General features: G+C 38.0%; 1 protein-coding gene across 1 annotated transcript in view; it reads right to left on the bottom strand.

Moving 5' to 3' along the window:
- Positions 1-24914, bottom strand: part of LOC126268126 (acidic amino acid decarboxylase GADL1) — a 137512-nt gene that overhangs the window by 53697 nt on the left and 58901 nt on the right. Inside the window, exons 3-5 of the mRNA XM_049973656.1 lie at positions 21909-22015; positions 18875-18990; positions 12737-12988 (exon numbers count right to left, since the gene is read on the bottom strand). Of these exons, the coding sequence (XP_049829613.1) occupies positions 12737-12988; positions 18875-18990; positions 21909-22015 (475 nt within the window). The remainder of the gene's footprint in view (positions 1-12736; positions 12989-18874; positions 18991-21908; positions 22016-24914) is intronic.

The following is a 24914-nucleotide window of genomic DNA, read 5'->3' on the forward strand; positions in this document are numbered from 1 at the left end:
CTGTGGCTGGTTTCCTGGCTGGTGTTCCGAATCACTCACAATGTGGATACTGAGCTGCAGACAGAGACAACATCCATTTTAAGACCTCCCATCATCTCCCGTCTCCCTCCCCCCCCCCCCCCCCCCCATCACCACCACCACCTCCAAAACCGCCACCCTTTAGCCCACTGTTGTCACGTGACAACACAACATGATGATGATGGGGAGGTTTAGCAGGAGGAATGTGGTATCATTCATAGAATGACATTCCATGTCATAAAGATGGTACCTCACAATGGAACCACAATAAAGGAAAGCCACTGCCAGATGCGATGATAAATGAGAGAAGTCAGTGTACACATGCCTCTGCTGCCAGAAGATTACTTCTGTCAGAATGCAGCGACACATGCAGCGACACTAAGCACCACTCTGCAAGAATCGCTTATGACAACAGCTTCATCCTAATTGAGATCGATCAGTGCAAGTTGTATTAGAAGTCAGAACCGTATATTGAATTTTATAGTCAGTTGTACATTCAGATGAGACTGTCATTCTGAATTGTATCAAGTGATAAGTTGTAGTGTTCAATGAAAGTAACAAATACATGGTGAGATTCCTTTCGACAGCAATTTTTCAAAAGTTTACTATTTTATATTGTTCAAATTTTAATAAAGTAATCCAATATTTTGTTTGTATTGAAGTATCCACTCAACCTCCTCCAGAAGTAAATCTAGGCTTCCGAGAATCCACAACATTGACAATGCACATGTCTCAAGTCTTTTTTCATCCGGCACTACAGGTTTTACATCACAACTCACAGGTTATGACAGAAATATCAGAATACCCAATTAGGGATAGGTTAAATGTCATAACTGTCTAGGGTTTGACGATATTAGATGTAGCTTCCCAATATGCACAGTCAGTTTTAGCTTTTAAGTAGGAAAGAGAATATCAGAATGACTGGAATGAACAATTCAATAACTTTAATTGTTGGTGTTGTGACATGTGGTGGTGACAAAAGCATTTAAGCTAGAGCACATAAGCAATGCAGGCACTTAGTCTGACAATTGCTGGAAATGAAACTTGCATTATTCTGGCCAGTGAGCTGTGTGCATTTTAGACTTAGAAAAATATTAGATAGCTTCCTATACTTAGAAATTCTTGTGATGTTATAGTGAATTGTAATTTATCATTACTTCATTTGTTGTGAACTTTAACTTTTTTGAATAGACAGTTCTGAAAGATTTTTCATCAGTAATTGCTATGTTTTTTTTAGCTACAATTGAAATTTTGGAATGTTAGCGAGGTTAACTCTGTTTGGATTTGTGCTATTTCATTTACTTAGACAAAGTTTAACCCAAACTGAACTTATAACCTTGAATGAAGCCATGACTGAACTTATGAATTATAGCATTCTGATTCATTGCTGAAATTAATAGCTGCATAGATAGATTTTGACAAAAAAAACCTGAACATTAGTTAAACCTTAAATCTGCTTTTAATGCTTAGTGTGAGTTAGCAACAGCCATCCACGTCTCATAAAAATTTCTCAGTTCATCTGTCGTATCAATTTTGGATAAAATTCCTAGGTTTTCATGATATCCTCCACCATTGCAGCAAGTGAACTGAGAAAAAACTTCTTAGCCAAACCAGCCATGTCACTATTAATATTTATTTAAACTACATTTTTGATATTCAACTGGAAGTATTGCAATGGTGTGCAATCTACTCTTGGAGTGAGACATAGATTTTCTTCACAGCCACAGACTATTTCAAACCACACATGTGATCAAGGAGTAGCATTTGTAACTATACTTCCTTGTACTATTTGTGATTACAACAGCTAAATTTAACCTAGCTGCTACTTCTTCAGCTGTATTAAATAACTACTCGATATCCTCTACAGGTACCTTAATATTTACTTGATTACACTGGTATTTTTCAGGCTGCATAGTTACCTACATATGTAACAACTGGGGCCTTTATGCAGTAAACTACCATTTGTCTTGCAGATTTAATGGAACATCATTACTTTCCATAAAGCTAACAGAAAATTTCATTTTCTTTTGAATTGGTACGGATCTGCCACTTATTGTGTATTGCTGAAGACATTTCCACCAGAGTACATAATTCCATTCTGAACCACGGAGAAGAAGGGATAATCTATGTGAAAATTATTTTTGTGTCTTTTATTATGATTGTGCAAATCACAATTCAGCTGAAACTACTAATGTGTAAATGTACTGAGAGATGAGTGTAAGAATTTCAAAAACATTAAAAGAATCCTGTGTTAAATAAATGCTTTATGTCAGGCATGTAGCCACAGTAGATAATTCAACAGGGAGTAAAAATATGCAAAAAAAGTCAACACCCTTGTACTTAGGTCAACACTATGAGAGATAATTCTAAGAGCAGAAGATGTTGAACTGAGTTACTTGATTACTTACTCTATATATTGGCAACATTTTATCAAATAGAAAACTCAGTCGAAAAAAAATTTAATACTATATGGTGTGCCCTGTCAGCACTGGTGCCACCTATTTTCTATCTTCCTCCTTCTGTAAGGATGGAGTTCGTGATCTGCACTGTACGAGGTTGCATGGAATCAGTCCATTAGAGGGCATGGTGGTGGGTGGGATGGGGAGTGACAGCCCGGACAAAGGTGGAAAGTTACAATGTGACGGCTAAATTGGGCAGACTGTGGATCGTGCAGTGTGCTCATACTGCTAATCTTTGGAATCACACGTCCCAGCTGTCTGTCAGTCCTGGTGATTTGGAGGAACAGCTCCAAGAACTGGGTGTGATGGTTGTACTTGGAGGTGTGCATCATCTCTGGCTGAATTGATATTGTTTATCCACTGGAGCACTCTATCGCCCTTCAGACTTGCACAGGGTGGATATGCATCATAGTGGAAAAATAAGAAATGTCAGAAGTTGTATAACTTCCATGAGACACAGCTGGTGCAGACATGTTACAATTGTGGGACGAACTTGGCCTCTTGGTTACACACAGACAATGAGGGAATATGTGTTTTGTCTTTTAAATATTAGGGTCCTGTTTCAGTGTATGCTTGTTCCAGAAAGTCTAGTTCGTGAAGTACTAAGGGTGATGATGTATTTGATGGAATCATTTTACTGCACCCATGTTATTTACCTGTCATGGATCCTTGAGGGTGGTGCATTTCAAAGTGTATTGTACAATTATTTTGCCAAGACTGAATTGCTGAGCACTCAACATGATGATTTACCTAACAGAGTCATTTTAATGCATAAATGTTAATTATCAGTTTTCTACTTTGAGAACTGCTACATTTCAAAGGTTTTTCTAAATCCATTTCTCATGCTTATGAGATTAATGCTGATATAAGAAATGTTATTTTTGTGCCCATTAGCTGCTTCCTTGTAATGTCCATTAATGATTAATTTTCAAGTGCAAGTGTGTTTTTTCAATTACTTGTGAATTACTGTGAAAGCTTATGATTGATACATTGGTGGACTCTTTGGATCTGCTGTATCAACAGTTCTTAGTTTATTGTGCTTTTATGCCAGCTCAGGTACTCATTCCGATGCATAAGTCTACTCAAGTCTAGTCTTTATGAACAAAATGTGGTATTTTATTGCTGTTTTCTTAAGATTGTCTCAACTTGGTCTATCTTAATAAATGTATAGCAAAATAGTATCCCAACTCATATTCAATCAATCACTCTGCACCTCTACATCCACCTTTCCGTTACAAACTGGATAGTTGAGCATGGTTGAATGGTTGATTAAGCGGCAGGGGGCAACGGGTGGTGGCTAATATTAAGTTGTGGGTACTCATTATTTTGTATTTTTCAGAATGCCTGGCATTGTTAGGCATCCGGCTTGCCTGAGGTGAAGTGAGCTTGTTTCTGAATTGGAATGATGGAGACTTGAACCCATGGGTATGATAGAGAAACTGACTGAACAAATATGTCTACCAGTGGTATGTAAAGCAGCCATATCAATGAGGCAACCTCGTCCGCTGCTTTCATTTGTGAAACTTTTGAAGAGATTGTAGAAATTACCCAGGACTCAGAGGGTTGTATGAATAGTCAGGTTCATAGGTTCAGCCTGATTCAATCATTATCTCAGTATAATGAATGATGTGGTTGTTGTTGATCTGGGACAGGCCACAGAGCTATGGAATTATAGTGGGAATATTTGGGAATGGTTGTGCAGGAGTGATAGAGCCACAGATGTACAGGATCTGCACCCTGTCAGTAATTCAGAGGCACACAATGGGAACATGATGGCAGCTGTCCTGAATATTATGTTTACCATGTTGTAAGATCTGTTGCAAGATATTTTAAAGCAGTGTGCTAGTATGTTGCTTGAGTCAGTGGATTCAATGGTGAAGTTTTTGTATTTTTCATTAGAATTTCAGCAAAAGGTGTTGACCATGGAAATAAGTGAAACTGAGCCTTAAGATTAAATGCCATAACAGTGAAAGATAGGCTGTAATGATCCATTAGTGGAATATGTTGCCCAAGTTAAAAGAAGCATATTGGCACTGGTTCTCGATCACATGGATGAACAGGTTGTAACACACTTGTTAGAAGGGTTGATCCCTGAAAGTAGGCAGAGGGTGGTATTCTGTCAAGCATCTAGGATGTTTCTACAATTAGAGAATCTGATCAGGCAGATGCAAGCTAGGGAGTACCTTGACTAACAGAGGAATAAATGGAAAGGTAAGGATTTTGTGAGCAAGAAAGTGAATATGGGAAGAAATACCGTCCAGGTGGGTATACAATGTGAATAGTGAGGAATGATATTCTGTCAGAGGGGAAAACTCAAAACTGAAATATTGGAATTGTAAGAGACCAGGTCCTATGAAGATGGATTGTATGGGGAAGACATGACAATTATTGTATCATGGACAGAATAAACTAATATGCGTGATTAGGGATACGTTGAATAAACTGTTGCCTTTGTATGTATTGCTACAAAAATATCGAGCCAGGTTGTGCACTCCTGGATGTAGGAAGTACAATCTTGGCAATTGATTATGACTGGTTCACCCAACATCAAGGTAAATGTAAGTGGGAAGGACTGTCATCATAAAAAGAATTGTTTATAATGGCAGACAAATCAAGTTTAACAGTTAAAAGGAGTTTGCTGGTTAAAGTATCCTTGCGAGCTTTTTTTATGGAAAATTAATATGATGATTGTTAAAAATTTGGCCACATCTTCCATACTTGGAGCTGACTCCAGTGGGAAGGTGGGACTAATTTCGCATTGGGCTATTATTTCAAATTTAAACTGGGAGCTCTGTTCAAATTCTGCCATTTTAGTGAGGGTGTTGTCACAGTAGTTGGGAAGGAGCAACTCCTGGAAAATAGAATGGTTGAAGGGGAGTCAAGTAAATGTAATGATCAGTCAAACCATTTCAATGTGTCTGTTAAGAAAAAAATCAAAGCTCTTTGTTCCTAATTTCCAGCAGTGCTAACAAAGAAACTGGAAGTCATGCACATCCCTAAGTATGGCACTGAGCTACTAGACTAGGTGCCAGTTACAATGACACTGTAAAGGTTATCTCTGTCTATGATGATATTAAAAGAAAAAATAAAGAAAATGTTGGGTCAAGGTGTCATTTGTCCCTCTAAGTCACCCTACATGGCACAAATATTTGTGGTGACCAAATTGAATGTGAAATATCGGCCAGTAGTGGATTATCGGAAATTAAATAAAAAGGTCGTGTTGAGGTCAGTAACTTTGCCGGACGTTCACTTGTACTTTGGGCAGTTCCGAGTGGCTCAGGTTTTTACCACATTAGATCTTAAGCAAGATTACAACCAGGTACATTTAGACAAATAATTCAAGCCAGTCACTGCTTTTAGCATTGATTTAAATTTATTTGAATTTAATAGAGTTCCTTTTGGGCTTGCAATAGGGGCTGCTGTCCTGTCACAATTGACAGACATTGTATTTTCTGATGTGAAGTTCAAGTTTGTGTACCACTATTAAGATGATGGAGTGAATACAGTAAATTTATTCAGGAATATCTAATAAATTTGGAGGAAGTGTTTGGGCAGTTACAAAAAGTGGGCCTGACGGCAAATCCTAAGAAGGTGAGTTTTGCTTCTCCTTCAGTGAAATTCATGGGAGATATTGTGTCAGAAAAGGGGATTTCATCAGTCCTGACTGAGTGGATGTATAAATCAAGTGCCTCATCCATGTAATGTTAAACAGGTTGCCAGTTCATTGGGATGGAGTACTTCTTCTGCAAGTTCACTGAGGGTTTTGCTGAGAAAGTTTCTCCTCTGAATGAATTGTACTGGAAGCGATGTACATTTACATGGGGTCTCTCTGAGGAGGCTGCATTCTTAGCACTTAAACATGCATCACAGTCTGCACCAGTGTTAGCTCTACCGGTTTTTGATAGAGAATTTATTCTACAAATTGATGCCTCGGGACAAGGATTTGGTGGGGCTCTGTTACATAAAAAAGAAGGGGAGCGCAGGGTAACTGCTTATGCCTCTCAGCGGTTAAATGAGTTGGAAAGGAAGTATTCCATGCATGAGCTAGAAGCTCTCACTGTTTTGTCTGGCGATGGAGAAATTTAAGTACTACCTGGAACACCAAAAATTTATCCTGGAAACAGACAATCGAGCCTTGAGTTGCGTATTCGCTAGGCCCCAAAGGCAGTACAAATTGAAGGTGAGCTACCACGATCCTTACATTTAAATTTGAGGTCCACAATATCAAGAGATCTTACAATGTGTTGCCTGATGGTTTAAGCCGCATGTATGTACAGGAGGACAATAGTCGAATGGATCATCCACCAAAGGGTGAACAGGAATAGGCAGATAAAATTAGTTCCATCCTGACTCAGATGCCTAGTGGGATAAGAGATATTAGAGAATTTCAAGATTAGGATGGACTTCTGAGGGTTGTCATGCAGAGGATTCAGGACAATGAGTGTGTAGACCATTATTTAATGAAAATCAGATGCTATGTTGTAAGGTATGTGGCATAGGACAAAGGAAGGTTGTAGCACTGATGAACTGGTCCCACTGTTATTTAAGTATTTCCTTGAATCCCCAGAGAGGGAGGGGAAGGACTCATAAGGTCTGGGACTTCTTCTTATAGTGGAAAATGGGCATGAAGAGTTGCAAGAGGATATGCTCTGAGTAAATCTGCTCAGAATACCAAGGTCGAGTACTTGGCTTCGAAACCTGTTGATAAGACATTTCAGTGGATGTATATTGATTTTGTCAGCCCATGTAGAGATCTAGGGATGGGAACAAGTATATTTTGGTTTGTATTGATGCCTGTACCAGATTTGTATGGCTGTTGCCCACCAAAGGGGTGACAATGCGCACAATCACCCAGTTAAGTAGAATTTTTGGGACCTTTGGACTGCCAAAATCCATCATTAATGATAATAAGAGCTGTTTTATTGCCAAGGCATTTAAACAAATTTATTTAGAAACTGGAGTGCAACACATGACCACAACCCCATACTATCCTAAACCTATTATGCTGAGCACCTTAATTACAATGTCAGATCTGGCCTGATTACCTACCATCACAAGGATCAAAGCAATTGGGACAGTTCTCTGCTCTAGTTGGCCACAGAATTTAATACAGTGGATTATGAGGCTCATGGATCTGCACCAGCCAAGTTATTTCTGGGTTATCAGGTAGCAACTCCACAGTGCAACTTGTGGCATTTGAGGATCTATTGCCTGAAGGGAAGAATCCTCAACAGGTTGCTGTACAAGGGAGATTGGCCAGGAGAAATATCTGGGAGGTCCACAGGAAGGAAGCCACAAATCACAACCAGCAGCAGTGGCCAAATGCTTACCAAGTTGGTGATATTGTCTACATTAAGAATTTAGTAAATGGGTGGAAGGAATCTCTAAAAAACTGTTGACCCAGTACAGAAGACCATTGTGTATTAGAAGATTTCTTACCCCAGTAATGCTGCTGTTAGGAGCTCAGAACACTGGTAAGGATGTTACAGCTCGCCCCAGCCAAGATTTAGAGTAGTAGTGGTGGTGGTGAAAGGGGGGGCAGTAGGAATATCTGCTGTGTCAGCACTGGTGCTGGCTATTTTCTATCTTCCTCCTTCTGTAAAATGGAGTTTGTGGTCTGCTTCATCTGATGGTGCAACGAAGTCGCATGGAGCCAGGGTGCGCCAGAGGGTAAGGTGGTGTGTGGAGCAGAGAGTGACAACCATGATGGAGTTGGACAATTATAATGTAACAGAAAACTTGGACAGACAGTAGATTGTGTGGTGTAACAGCACTGCTAGTCTCTGGAATCATGGAACAGTTCTGAGTACTGGGTATGACAGTTGGACTCGGAGGCATGCATTAGCCCTGAGTGAATTGATATTGTTTATCCACTGGGGCATTCTATTGCCCTTCAGACTTGCATTTCGTGGATGCACATCATAGTGCCAAAGTAAGACATGTCAGAAGTTGTATAACTTCCACAAGACATGACTGGTGCAGATGTGTTGTGATTTTGGGAGGAACTTGGCCTCTTGGCAATACATAGAGAATAAGGGAATATATGCTTTGTCTTTCAAATCTTAGGGTGTAAGTAGGCTGTTTAGGTTTTCTTATTGGTAACGCCGCTTAGCGCTCGGTATGAAAAATCACTGGCTGTGCTGTGCGCAGTCTGTGTTTAGTTTGCATTGTTGTCTGCCATTGTAGTGTCGGGCAGCAGCAGCTGGATGCTAACAGCGCATAGCGTTGCGCAGTTGGAGGTGAGCCGCCAGCAGTGGTGGACGTGGGGAGAGAGATGGCGGAGTTTTGAAATTTGTAAGAATTGGTGTCATGAACTGCTATATATATTATGACTAGTGAGGTAAATACATTGTTTGTTCTCTATTAAAATCTTTCATTTGCTAACTATACCTATCAGTAGTTAGTGCCTTCCATAGTTTGAATCTTTTATTTAGCTAGCAGTAGTGGCGCTCGCTGTATTGCAGTAGTTCGAGTAACGAAGATTTTTGGTGAGGTAAGTGATTTGTGAAAGGTATAGGTTAATGTTAGTCAGGGCCATTGTTTCGTAGGGATTTTTGGAAGTCAGATTGCATTGTGCGAAAGATATTGTGTTTCAGTTTAAGCACAGTCGTGTATATAATTGTTCAAAGGGGACGTTTCAAGGGTACTGATTTAGCATGTGCTTGTTCTGCAAAGTCTAATTCCTAAATTACTCAAGGTGATGATGTATTTCATGAAATCATTTTAATGCACTCGTGTTATTTACCTGTCATGGATTCTTGAAGGTGGTGCATTTCAAGGTGTCGGCTGTAATGTACGATTATTTCACTAAGACTGAATTGCCGAGTGCTCGACATGATGATTTTCCTAACAGAGTCATTCTAATGCATTGATTTTAATTATCAGTTTTCCACTTTGAGAGCTGCTACATTTCAAAGGTTTTGTTAAATCCATTTCTCATGCTTATGAGATTAATGCTGGTATAAGTAGTGAGTAATTTTGTGCCCATTAGCTACTTCCTTGTAATGTCAATAATGATTAATTTCCAGGTGCATGGGTGTTTTTTTCAATTACTTTTATGTTACTGAGGAAGCTTATTATTGATACGTTGACAGACAGTTTGGATCTTCTATATAAATGGTTCCTCAATCATGTGTTGTTATGAATGCTCAGGTATTTATTCCAATGCCTCAGTCTGCTCGAGTCTAGTTTGTATTTGCAAAATGTGATATTTTGTTGATGTTTTCTTAAGATTGTCTCAAAATGGTATATGTTAATAAATGTATTTCAAAGTTGTATCCTCACTCACACTCAATAAACTGCTCCGCACCTTTACATCCACCTTTCTGTTACAATGGATCCAGAATGATTGGCTACTGCTTACATTCTGGAAGTGCAATTCCAAATACATGCAAAAAGAAATACTTAAAAGTTAAAAAAAGATATATGTAGCTTTTGGAATTTTCCTCATGGAGGAATGAGGAATAAGTTGGGGAAGGTGAAAAGGAGAGGCAAATCACTGTGACCTCAGGTCGAGATGGACCAACCTGTTGTGAATGCAAAAAGAGAAAAGATGAAGAGGGAGACATCAGAGAGAATAGGAAGGAAACGATAGCTACCTATACAGAGATAGTTATCTAGTATTATCCTTGACCTATTACTATCCTTGCTGTCTTACCCTTCATCTTTGTCTGTCCTTGCCCTTATAATAGATGGGTCCTCTCATCCTTGGAGATGAGAGAACTGCTACTCCTTTCTACTATTTCCTTATCTTTCGCTCTTATTTTCCATGGTAAGGAACGAATAGTTCCAAAACTAGGATATTTTATTGTACTTTTATATATAGTATCTGATAAAAAATAAATGAAGCACCCAGAAGTGAAGGAGGAAATGAAACAAAATTTCATGGACTGAGAGGGGATTGGGATTATATCAGCGATTACAAAACTGAGTCAAATTTACAGAGAACTTGGCAATATGAGCCCACTTATCAATATGATATTGCACACATTCTTGGTTGCTTGCATGCACTAATGCACTGACTCTGTTGTAAAACGTATCACCACACCTGGCTGTGGCATGGAGTTGACATTCAAGGTGATTTCACACATGTGCTATTGGGGGCAGGTCTGGGAATTTTTCTGGTCAAGGGAGTAACTCAATAACACACAGGATGTTCATAGAGACACTTTCCATGTGTGGAAGAGCATTTTCCTGTTAAAAAAATTACACTATGATACCGTCACATGAGGAGAAACATATGAAGACACAGGATATCGGTGACATATTGTTGTGCCATCAGAGTTCCCTCAGTCACCATTAGCAATGATCTGAGGTCATTCCTGATGCTCTCCACCCCATGATGTCAGAATCAACAATGCTGTGCCTTTTCAAAGCACTGAAATAATGAACATTATTCAGGGCTACTATAAATGATTCATTTATTTTCAAAGTTCCATATTTTCCAAAGTCTTACACATCCAAATATGCATGAATAGAAACATAAACTCACTAAGTTTGCATTATGCCCACAAGTGCAGTGTCTTGACAAAATGGTGACAAAGCAAGAAAAGTGTTTTTGGTGTTGGAATATGTGAGTGTTTATCTGTTACAGTATTGCAGCATGCATTCAGAAGTAATTATGGAAAAGAACCACCACATAAACAGAGTTTTGTGTGTTGGCCTTGTCAATTTAGGGACACTGATTGTCTCTGTTAAAAGAATAGTACCAGTCAACCAAGTGTGCCAGATGCAACTGTGGGGTGGGTGACAAAAAGTTTCATATGTAGTCCAAAAAAATCAACAGTCCACACACACCAAAAACTTGGAAACCACAGCAAACTGGATGACACTCATTTATGTGGAAAGGTTAGTCGCACAATGTGTAAGTGTGAGACACTGAAAATCCTTATGAAATTGTGGTGCATGAATGAGATTTGTCGAACATTGATGTTTCTGTGCAGTGTCACAAAGAAAGCTGTATGGACCATTTTCCTCCTGTGAGAAGACTGTGATGGGTAGCTCTTACCTTAATATGTTGCAGCTGAGGTTGTTTTTACAACTGACAGCTGATTCTGAGAATTTCATCTTCCAACAAAACAAGGCACCCCCTCACTGGAGCATCAATGTTCATTTGCTACCTACTAACTTCCACATCACTGGATTCCGCATATTGCCCCGCTACCCAAGTCACATGACCTTGGATACTGCTTGGCTGTGTGTCATGTGACAAAAGGAGCACTCATAGAACATTTATAGAGTGCAAAATCCAGACTTCATGAGTACAATACTTAGGAAAATATAGAGCTTTGAAAATAAATTAATCATTTACAGTAACCCTGCATAATGACATTCATCAGTAATCCATGTTATCTGGTCATGGCATCACTCCAAATGCAGCTGTTTGTATTGTGATGTTAACAGTAACCCACACACAGGACAGTAACTCCTTAATTCAGGTGCTGCTAATTTCTGACCAATGGTATGGGGTGATCAGAGTGTTGAAGGGAGTCCATTATTTGTTCACAGATGGCAGGAGCAGAAGTGCAGGGGTAAATTATGTTTGATACACAATATGTTGAACCTCCCTTGTGGTGATCAGATGTGGTCAACCGGAACCTAGACAATGGGTATGCCTGCCCTCAAAAGTTTCATACAGCCCAACACTGGGAAACTGCCACAACCAAATACTCCATAATTCTGGATATTGCACAATTTGATCAGCTGGCCAAATGGAATCCTACAAGAGGCCCTTTCAAACTCTGACAGCTGCTGATAACACTGTGTCACATAAGTGTGCAGCATGTCCAAGTCCTTTATACTGATACCTCAACATCTGAACCTATTTGTGGCCTACCAGGTTCGGTAACAACACTAAACATGGACAACACTAACAAATTCTGGTGGCTGTTCTTTCTGTTACAGAGAATTGTAAATCTAATCGTTTGCATTCCTGCTGATGGTGTGTTCATGTGCAAAGTTACATTGGCATCCAACCCATGTCTTCTGGATCCTTTACTTTTTTGGTCAGGCAGTGTATATCTATTGGCAAAACTAAGAATTTCACCTCCTGAAGGTAAGCATTGGCCAACCATCCTGTCTTGTAATTAAATTACATGGCACAATGTTTAAAGTTAATGTGATAAAAGCATTAACAAAACATTAATAACTTTTACTATATAAAGAGAATTACATCTAGAATATGAATTGTTTATCATTCCCTGAAAATTTTCTGAATTTACAGTTTTTTATTGAACTAAAAATATCAAGTTGTCACTTACATCTACATGCAACCATAATTTGTGTTCCCTGCATACATTCGCTAATTGATCTATTGGATCAAATGCACCAAGAACTGTAGTCCCTGCAGTAGCACAAACAAAAAATGGGCGTTTTCCATCTGATACTGCTTCCTGAATTCTGAGCTCTAGTTCATCTACAATCATCCTGCCCATCTCATCAGTCTTTACTGAAATTAGATTGTCAGTACCAATACCCAACCAATGTGCAGCCTTCGAGAATGAGTAATGAGCCTGAAACACATGCAGAAAACAAGATATTAATTTAGGATATATTTATAAGTCTCATGGAAAAAATATTACATAAACATGCAATACATGCTTTCAACTTCGCAACATTAACTGCAACAAACACCAACTTAAAAATACATACTGTTGAGTAAAGAAACGACCACATATACAATATCTTACATACAGCTTTTGCCAACTAGTTTCTGTACACTTCTGTGTGAAAACTGCTATGTACACCTAGAAGATCAGTGGATGTTGCAGTGTAGCCATGCAATGTTTTTTTTTTTTTTTTTTTTTTTTTTTTTACAAATGACAGTACCTAAGTCATTGTGAGGAGATTAGATTAGATTAATTACAGCATGCATGGAGGCATTTAAATAATCATTCATCTTGCACTCCATACATGAAAGGATGGGAGAAACCCTAATAATTGGTACAATGGGTCATATCCCTTTCCATGCACTTCAGAGCAGTTTGCAGAAGAAAGATATAGATGTAGATTAATTTCATAGTAGCACCAATATCTCAGTGTCCAAAGCTTGAAAATAAAGAAACAAGACTTGTGACGCTACAAATGGCAAACAGTGAATTCTCAGACTGCAAGTGAATTTCATGATTCCACTATGTCTTGTCCAAATAGATTATTTATAATAAGATGCAAACTATATAAAAATGATAGGTTTTCACATGGTATAAATGTTGGGCTGTAAGTATCTGATTTCTCTTTGTAGCAAATTAGTCATTTGGATGCATTATCAGTATAGTAATGGTGATGTGGAGTCATTGATCAGATGATGGCCACCACTTTAATATCACAGTGCTGTAACTAATAGGTAATTCTAAAAACAAGGATAAGTACTTCTAGAGCATGAATATTGCAAGTGGCTCTGTAACATCCAAATACGATGTTGCAGTGCTGTAGTGTAGTTATAGTTCATGATTTGCCGAGTAGCCATTTTTCTCACTGCCTTCTCTGAGAAGCCTTTTCTTTCATATATTGTGGAAACTAGTCTGACTTCTGACATTGTCAACTGCAATGGAGCAATAAATATGAATAGTGAAGTGAAGATTTGTGAAGTATTCCTTTAGCTGTCAAATGGAACACTTGCATATTTAACAACCTTTTAGAAAGAGATACTTAGTAACACAGTTTCATTAATGCCACACTGATGTATAGGCCCAATTCACAGTTTGGAAATACTTTCAGGACTATTCACAATCCTTCTTGGTAAACATCTCTGGACATCTTATTGCACTGTGATATGCCAGAACAGTACTGACTGAGACTGGGTCCTTTCGACACTAGAGTCACAGTACAATCTTCCAATGCAATAATATCCTCCCAAATGTTGTTGGGCTTGCCGAAGGGTTATTTATTTATTTACTAGCTTAGCACCCGATGCTTCACTCATGTAGACTATATGACCTGCAGAGATCTTTTTTGATTGTCTTTATTCAGTCAAATTTTGTTCACAAAGTGCAACACCTCCTATGCTTTTCATGCTAATTAAGGCCGTATAAGCATGGTCTGGTAGCTGAAGTCCAAAGTTTTTGTTAATCATGCCTTTCGTGTTCTTGTGGAGATATTTCCAAAGCAACTTACATCCAATAACAAATATTTATTTGTATCTAACCAAGAAGTGAAATACCAATTTTCATAAATTTAGTTTTAAAATCTTTTTAGTGTAACAAAATATTTTCTTAAAAATTTTCTTCCCCTATTGCACTCCCTTAGGGGTTGAAATTCCAGAAAGACTGAAACATGTACTTTTTTTAAATTTCTAATCGAGAAGCCAAACACAATTGTCATAGATGTAGCCTTAAAAATCCATCAGTAGTTCTTTAGTAATTATTTATTTTAAAAAAATTGCCACCCGCTATTTTACCACTTAGCACTTTAATTTCCAAAAATGCTGAAACAAGAATTTTTATTTTCTGACTGATAAACCAAATACCAGTTTTCATAGTTCTAGCTTCAAAATTTCCTTAATAGCAACATACTTTCAAAAAGCCTTTCATTCCCTATTTCACCCAGTTAGGAGCGGAATTTTGGACAATGCTTTCGTAAATGATCCTTACAGTATAAAATCGACACCCTCTCCAAACTTCAAATTTGTAACCTTAGCAGTTTGGGCTGGGCGATGATGAGCCAGTGAATCAGGCAAACCCTATTTCAGCCCCTTAGGGCAGAATTTCAAAAAACAGTGAAACATGTATTTTTTCATCTCTAACAAAAAAGTCAAACATCAATTTTCAAACATTTAGCTTTAAAAATGCTTTTGCAATAAAATATTTCCATAAAACATTTCACCCTCTATTTCAACCGATTAGACATTGAATTTCAAAAACCAGTGACATTTTTATGTTTTATTTCTAACAGAGAAGCCAAATAAAAATTCTCATCGATTTAGCTTCAAAAATGCTTGCACAATGAAATATTCCCATAAAAACTCTCATCCCCTTTTCACCCCCAAAAGGGTTGAATTTCCAAAAATAGTGAAACACATACTTTTTTTTAACTGAGAAGCCAGATTTAAATTTTCATAGATTTAGCTTTAAAATGCTTTCATAATAAAATATTTTCATAAAAGGTATCATCCCCTATTTCACACACTTGGAGTTTCAGTTTACAAAACACTGAAACACAATTTTTTTTTAAACTTCCTGGCAGATTAAAACTGTGTGCCAGACCGAGAATCGAATTCGGGGCCTTTGCCTTTCGCGGGCAAGTGCTCTACCATCTGAGCTACGCAACCACGACTCATGCCCCGTCCTCACAGCTTCATTTCTGCCAGTACCTCGTCTCCTACCTTCTAAACTTTACAGGAGCTGTGAGGACGGAGTGTGAGTCATGCTTGGGTAGAGCACTTTGCCTTTAAATATGTCTGCTTGTGTCTGTGTATGTGCGGATGGATATGCGTGTGTGTGTGTGTGTGTGTGTGTGTGTGTGTGTGTGTGTGTGCGAGTATATACCTATCCTTTTTTCCCCCTAAGGTAAGTCTTTCCGCTCCCGGGATTGGAGTGACTCCTTACCCTCTCCCTTAAAACCCACATCCTTTCATCTTTCCTTTTCCTTCCCTCTTTCCTGACGAAGCAGCCGCCGATTGCGAAAGCTCGAAATTTTGTGTGTGTGTGTTTGTGTGTTATTTTATTGTGCCTGTCTACCGGTGCTTTCCCGCTTGGTAAGTCTTGGAATCTTTGTTTTTAATATATTTTTCCCATGTGGAAGTTTCTTTCTATATATATCAGTATTGTTCCATGACCTAGATTCTATTGTTGACTTATAAACAAAAAACAAATTGTGTAATAATTATAAACATTTGGAAAAAGAATCTTTCCTTTTCCTTCCCTCTTTCCTGACGAAGCAGCCGCCGATTGCGAAAGCTCGAAATTTTGTGTGTGTGTGTGTGTGTTTGTGTGTTATTTTATTGTGCCTGTCTACCGGTGCTTTCCCGCTTGGTAAGTTAGCGGAAAGACTTCCCTTAGGGGAAAAAAAGGACAGGTGTACACTCGCGCACACACACACATATCCATCCGCTCCTTACCCTCTCCCTTAAAACCCACACCCTTTCATTTTTCCCTCTCCTTCCCTCTTTCCTGACGAAGCAACTGCCAGTTGCGAAAGCTCGTAATTCTGTGTGTGTGTTTGTGTGTTTTGTTCATGTGCCTGTCTGCCGGCGCTTTCCCGCTTGGTAAGTCTTGGAATCCTTGTTTTTAATATATTTTTCCCATGTGGAAGTTTCTTTCTGTCTTATATATATATATATATATATATATATATATATATATATATATATATATATATATATATATATATAATGATGTAAATAAAATATTCTGTTTTATATATATATATATATATATATATATATATATATATATATATATATATATATATATAAAACAGAAAGAAACTTCCACATGGGAAAAATATATTAAAAATAAAGATTCCAAGACTTACCAAGCGGGAAAGCGCCGGCAGACAGGCACATGAACAAAACACACAAACACGCACACAAAATTACGAGCTTTCGCAACTGGCAGTTGCTTCGTCAGGAAGGAAGGAAGGAGAGGGAAAAATGAAAGGGTGTGGGTTTTAAGGGAGAGGGTAAGGAGTCATTCCAATCCCGGGAGCGGAAAGACTTCCCTTAGGGGAAAAAAAGGACAGGTGTACACTCGCACACACACACACATATCCCATATCCATATGTGTGTGTGTGTGCGAGTGTACACCTGTCCTTTTTTTCCCCTAAGGGAAGTCTTTCCGCTCCCGGGATTGGAATGACTCCTTACCCTCTCCCTTAAAACCCACACCCTTTCATTTTTCCCTCTCCTTCCTTCCTTCCTGACGAAGCAACTGCCAGTTGCGAAAGCTCGTAATTTTGTGTGTGTGTTTGTGTGTTTTGTTCATGTGCCTGTCTGCCGGCGCTTTCCCGATATATATATATATATATATATATATATATATATATATATATATATATATATATATATATATATATATATATATATATATATATATATAAAATGATGATGTAAATAAAATAGAAAGAAACTTCCACATGGGAAAAATATATTAAAAACAAAGATTCCAAGACTTACCAAGCGGGAAAGTGCCGGCAGACAGGCACAATGAACAAAACACACAAACACACACACAGAATTACTAGCTTTCACAACCAATGGTTGCTTCTTCAGGAAAGAGGGAAGGAGAGGGAAAGACGAAAGGATGTGGGTTTTAAGGGAGAGGGTAAGGAGTGATTCCAATCCCGGGAGCGGAAAGACTTCCCTTAGGGGGAAAAAAGGACAGGTGTACACTCGCACACACACACATATCCATCCGCACATACACAGACACAAGCAGACATCTGCTGGAACAATACTGATTTCACCCTATAACAAAAGATATTAACTAGGAACAGTCAAAATAAATTACAAAATTTATGACACACACAAATCAAAGCACAAAATTAGATCTGGTGTTATATTCTTTAAAACTGAGGGCCAACCTTTCTCTTTTATGAAAATGAAGATTACACTCATGTATGTTAATGGTAATTAGTTAAAATGAAAAAAATGAACTTTAGGAGGCAGATGGCAAAAAAAGTGAGGAAGTAACAAGATCCCAGCTTGCTTTGTCACAGGGTCAGTTATAATCAGCTCTACTGCACAGCGATTAACTGACCTTGCACCTATTTCTATTATAATTTGCCAGGTTGCTTTGGTTTTATTCTTGGAGATACACATTAGTTTGACATTTTCAAGTTTTTTATTATTTTTTTAGTTTATTTTTTTAAAGGATTCATTTGTATCTTTTAAAGGGGGTAATGAAATCAGGACTAGTATTTTGTTTGGAGTACCCACAAATCTCCTCTTAAGGTCTTAAAAAGTAAGAGAAAACAGCCTCATCTGTGTGGCCTTCACCATCACCTAACATGTCAGTCAGGCTTCTTTGGTGTGAACTAGCAGTGAAACAATGTATCATTCCATGTAGCAGGAGAGTATCTGAAAGTTTTTCAGTTAATGCTGTACTATTTATAAACTTACATTTCTTTGTACAAAAGCTACATTCATTTAATTGTTCCATTGTAAAATTCCTGTGTATTAACAGAGAGAAACTTGAACAGAATTTTGTGTTGAAAACATTTGTACTATAGGGAATTTTATTATAACCCAATCATTAGTTCTGACTGCTGTGATTTTTACAACATGTTGCTTTAAATAAATAAGTTAACAATAAATTTTATGTAAACTCATTGCATTCATACATCTGCAACAGTGCACTTATTTTAAAGGCTTCAGTGAGACCAGATTTCCTTTATTTTTACAATTCACATTCTCAGCACTAAATTTCTCATAACTGTGTGAGATATACATGATTATACATACATCTTCAGACACAAATGCAACAAGTGGCTGAGAGCCACATATACCCTTCATCTTAACATCTGGAACAGCTCTGTATCTTGCCAGGACCATTGCATACATGTTAGATAAACTTCCACCTGCAACAAAACAGTGCTAATGTCAAGAAGAACCCATTAATTCTAAGAGTTTTTAGTAACAGCAATAATAATAATAACAGTAATAATACTAACTTCATGTGGCTCAATGGCCAGGTGCAAGTCCCACTTAGGCAACTCTCATGACCCTAATCTACTCCAGTTATATAACCATGGAAATGGGACCTAGAGCTTAATGTGGAATCTGAACCACACATCATTCTTGGTGACTTATCACAATTTTGAGAGATGAAAGCTAGATTAAAGGTAGACTGAAAATTTCAATTGTCCGAGTGGGATTCAATCCCATAATCTCTCAATTTCCACCAAGCACTTTTACCACTAAACCATCAGGCCCAATGGAGCTTTTAGTACATAGGTAAAATAGCTATCTGATAATAATTTCTGCAACAGTGCACTTATTTTAAAAGCTTCAGTTAAACCAGATTTCCTTTATTTTTACAATTCACATTCTCAGCACTAAATTTCTCATAACTGTGTGAGACATACATGATTATTCTGCAGGCACTGTGCTTTCATCAGCATAATCTTGCTGATTACTTTCTAGTTTAAAGAGTGTAATTTTTGTCAGTATAATGAGTGTATCCTTGCTTATACTTATATATTACGTTTTGTACATTTAAGATTGTTTGCAGATGATGTGGTTGTCTAAAAGAAGGTAGTAACAGCAGAAGACAACTGTCTACATAAACTTTTACTGTGTCTTAGCTGCAACAGATGTATTTTTTCATAATGGAAACTTGAGGTACACATTTGTAAATGTTCAGTCTTTTCATCATGTGCAAGTTCTGCCAGATAACAGTTTCCACCCTGATCTGCAACTGAAAATATACATGGATCTCCTATGGTTTAGAATGTCTGCTCAATACTTTGCAAAGTTCACTTCAAACTATCTGCTCTAAGATACGAATGCACAGTACACAATGATGAATTAAAGTTATTTGAAATAAATCCACAGTTTACGCACAAGAAATCCAAAATTTACACAAATATTATTTTCCTTCCTCAAGTAACACATTCTGACACTCCACAATCTTTTAAATCTCATGATTGATCAAATTAAAACATTGTTGTAGAACTCAGTGCAAACATGCCTGATCATCATAAGCTTCATACAATGAATTCTCTTTTATTGCTGACTGCACTCAGACTCTCCTTCCTAAAGTACACAAAATTGAAAAGCTAGACATTTGTTAAACTTCTTCATTCAGAATGTTACTGAAATGTGAAAGCTATAAATTCTGTACTTTAAGTAATTTTTTATACTCCCCATTGTACTGAGACTAATATTGATGCAATCCTTGTCTACTGACACTATAAATTATCGTATAAAATTTCATTCCATGTGATTGGGACACCCAAATGTAATCAACCAGGGTTTGAGACAGATCTATACTATCCTGTTTTTTTTGTTTGTCCCACCAATCACGGTGCCAAATTATTATAGACCAATTCTATTAAATAATATGTTTTGAAAAATAAAATAGTCAAATTAATCCTCTATTTAAATGACTGGACTACATTTCTAGTTTTCCAAATACTGTAAGCCAGCATTTTATAACACACAAATATCCTGTTGTACATGACTCATTCACTCAATACACATCCATGTTAACATGTTTAATATGATCAGTAACTCACAACTAGAAATATTCATGTCACATACATACCACACACATTACTTCACATAAAGAGAAATACAACTGTCATTATTTTACATAAAACATAATGTCAACAAAAATTTTTTTAAATATGTAAAAATATATGTTTTACAGGGAATTGTTTTTTCCCTGGTACTGAAAAGCTAGATATTTGTTAAACTTCTTCATTCAGAATGTTACTGAAATTTCAAAGCTATAAATTCTGTGCTTTAAGTAAGTTTTTGTACTTCCCAATGTACTGAAGCTAATATTCTTGCAATCCTTAGCTACTCACACTACAAATTATCATATAAAATTTCATTCCATTTGATATATGGTAAAGGTGAAATTCATTTTACAGTAGTGTATTTCACATTTCACTGCCTGTAAGGTAGTGACATCTCAAAAGCTTAAAACCTTTTTAGTAAGTAAAAGTTGTTATACTGTTAAAGAATATTTAACATAGATATAGATTATTAGCAACATATGACATTATCACCAAAATATTATGTAATTATAAATGTGTGTATGACTAGTTATAAAAACTACTCAAAATATGAGAAACCTGTTTCATTGTAAATTTAAATGTGTGCTCATGTGTTGTAAACTGGCGACATCCATACAATATTTATTTTCCCACGGATGAATAAATAAATAAATAAATAAAACAACCCTCAGATATTGCAAAATCATTTCTCACTCATAAAGAAGATATTGGTTGGCAAACTATCACTTTTAATTGTGATTTTTAAATACAATACTATTCTCAAATATAAATGTGTTCGAATGATGATACTGGATGTCACTTTCTAAATATTATATTGTCCCATGTTGAGTTTTAAAAATAATAAAAATTGTTCACTATAAAATTAGATGTTAGCGGTACAGACACTACATAAAACATTATGGGTGCAAAATAAGTGTCCTATTTCAAGAACCTAACTAACAACACCTAATTCCTAATTACAAAAAGGGGAAAGAACTAATCTTTTTCAGTTAATTAGTTGAACATACTTCTACTCTCGTATGAGAGAACCCCAGATAACTTAGGACAGGAAAATAAAATGAACATGATTCACATCATTAGAATACAAGTACAACATCCTACCGATTGTTTGTGTTAAGCATACACTAGCAGATGCAAAAATCACAATCCATTTGCAAATCTGACAGGCAAGGACATGTACAAATATATTTCTCATAGAAGAAACTGATTCTTCATATTCCCCTGGTGCATTTTAAACTTAATTAAGTTGCTACCTGGAGCAAAGATACCATCTCCATTGGTATATCCAAATATCTTCAACATGTGCTGCAGAACAGCATTCTCCACAAGTGTAAATGCTGGGCTCACCTCAAATGTATGCCTATAACATTAAGCAAAGGAGATAATTAATTTTCTGATGAAATTAATTTCATATTTTTTTCAGTATGACATTCTATCTGATTATGAAGTGAAACAGGACAATTAAATTAAATAATTAACAAAACTTTGAAAAGGATAGTTGGTACTCACCATATAGCAGAGATTCTGAGTCATGGATAGGCATAACAAAAAGACTGTCAGAAAGTGAACTTTTGGGCAGCCAGGACTCCTGTGGAAATAGTTAACATATACACACATACAATCACGAAAACGCAACTAACACTTGCACGACCACAGTCTCTGTCTGCTGAGACCAGGAGCCAGAGACTGTGGTCATGTGGTGTATGCTGTATTTGAGTGAGTGGGTGTATGTGTGTGTGTATCCTCATCTATATCTGAAGACGGCCTTGTTGGCTGACAGTTCACTTTCTGATAGTCTTTTTGTTGTGCCTATCTGTGACTCAGAATCTCCATTATATTGTGAATAGGACAACTATACTTTTCATAATACTGTTATATTCAATCCTGGGTTATCCATTGTTAGTTTAAATAACCACTATTTTAAGATTTAACAGGTAATAGCAGTAATAATAATAATAATAATAATAATAATAATAATAATAATGTACACAGCAAAACACTGTATTTATTAAATACAGTAAATAATTGCTACTTTAAAAAGTAATAACAGTAATAATAGTAACAGTAACAACAATAATGTAATTAATAATAATGTATACAGCAAAACAATGTATTTATTAAATACAGTTTGCAGAAATGTCTTTTGAAATGTTTTCCATAACTTGCCCAATAATGATATAACCAAACACTGTCCCTATAAATAACAAATATTCTAGACTTTGTAGTACATTTCTTTTTTCTTATGCAAAGAGAGAGCATTCCAATAATTGTTGTATTATTTTTCTCTGACATGATGTACACTGAGACAAAACACAACATGTCTTTGTCTTTACTACTCGCACAGGATCAAGTGTTCCATTACAAACTTCAAACAATGGAAAATCCAGGACGGAATGTAACATTATTATGAAAATGAAAGATGTTATTCACCCTATAGCGGAGATGCTGAGTCGCAGATAGGCACAACAAAAAGACTCTCACAATTAAGGGTTTTGGCCATTTTTTTTATTAAGGCCTCTGTCAACAATAGATACACAAACACACACACACACACACACACACACACACACACATCCACACTTACTTAAACACAACTTGCACACATGACTGCAGTCTCAGACAACTGAAACCACACTGTAAGTAACAGCACCAGTGCATGATGGGAGTGGCAACTGGATGGGGGTACGGAAGAGGATGGGGTGGGGAGGTGGAGTGATAATATGGTGGGGATAGAGGACAGTGAGGAGCTGGAGGTTAGACAGGGCAGAGGGCATGGGAGAAGAGGGGGAGGGGGGGGGGGTAGCAGAAAAGGAGAGAAGTAAAAAAGACTGGGTGTGAGAGTGGAATGATGGCTGTGTAGTGCTGGAATGGGAACAGGGAAGAGGCTGGATGGGTGTGGACAGTGACTAATGAAGGCTGAGGCCAGGAAGGTTACGGGGACGTAGGATGTATTGCACGGAAAGTTCATGCCTGCGCAGTTCAGAAAAGCTGGTGTTGGTGGGAAGGATCCATATGGCACATGATGTGAAGCAGTCATTAACATGATGAATATCATGTTTGGCAGCGTGTTCAGCAAAAGGGTGGTCCACCTGTTTCTTGTGTACACCAAAATTCCTAATGCCCATGGCCTTACCACTATTGAACACTACCTTTCCCAATGCCCGACAGATTCCAAACCAACAACCTCCTTCCTAGTCACCATGAGCAACTACATCCTCACCTACAATTACTGCTCCTTTGAAGGCATTACCTAACAGATTCAGGAATGGCTATGGGCACCCGCATGACACCATCCTATGCCAACCTATTCATGGGTCATCTAGAGAAATTCTTCCTAAAAATTCAGAATCCTAAACCGCTCACCTGGTTCAGATTCATTTATGACATCTTTGCTATCTAGATCAAAGGTAAGGACGCCCTATTCTAATTCGTCCAGAACCTCAACTTCTCCCCCATTTGCTTCACCTGGTCCTACTCAACCCAACAAGCCACTTTCATAGATGTTGACCTCCACCTCAAAGATGGCTACATCAGTATCTCAGTCCATATCAATCCCACTAACTACCAGCAACACTCCCACTTCGACAGCTGCCACCCTTTCCGTACCTAAAAGCCCCTTCTGTGCAGCCTAGTCACACATGGTTGTCACATCTGCAGTGATAAGCAGTCCCTCTCAAAATACACTCGTGGAAATGGAAAAAAGAACACATTGACACCGGTGTGTCAGACCCACCATACTTGTTCCGGACACTGCGAGAGGGCTGTACAAGCAATGATCACACGCACCGCACAGCGGACACACCAGGAACCGCGGTGTTGGCCGTCGAATGGCGCTAGCTGCGCAGCATTTGTGCACCGCCGCCGTCAGTGTCAGCCATTTTGCTGTGGCATACGGAGCTCCATCGCAGTCTTTAACACTGGTAGCATGCTGCGACAGTGTGGACGTGAACCGTATGTGCAGTTGACGGACTTTGAGCGAGGGCATATAGTGGGCATGCGGGAGGCCGGGTGGATGTGCCGCTGAATTGCTCAACACGTGGGGCGTGAGGTCTCCACAGTACATCGATGTAATCGCCAGTGGTCGGCGGAAGGTGCACGTGCCCCTCGACCTGGGACTGGACCGCAGCGACGCACGGATGCACGCCAAGACCGTAGGATCCTACGCAGTGCCGTAGGGGACCGCACCGCCACTTCCCAGCAAATTAGGGACACTGTTGCTCCTGGGGTATCGGCGAGGACCATTCACAACCGTCTCCATG

Source organism: Schistocerca gregaria, chromosome 4 (assembly GCF_023897955.1).
Source record: "Schistocerca gregaria isolate iqSchGreg1 chromosome 4, iqSchGreg1.2, whole genome shotgun sequence".
Lineage (NCBI taxonomy): Eukaryota > Metazoa > Arthropoda > Insecta > Orthoptera > Acrididae > Schistocerca > Schistocerca gregaria.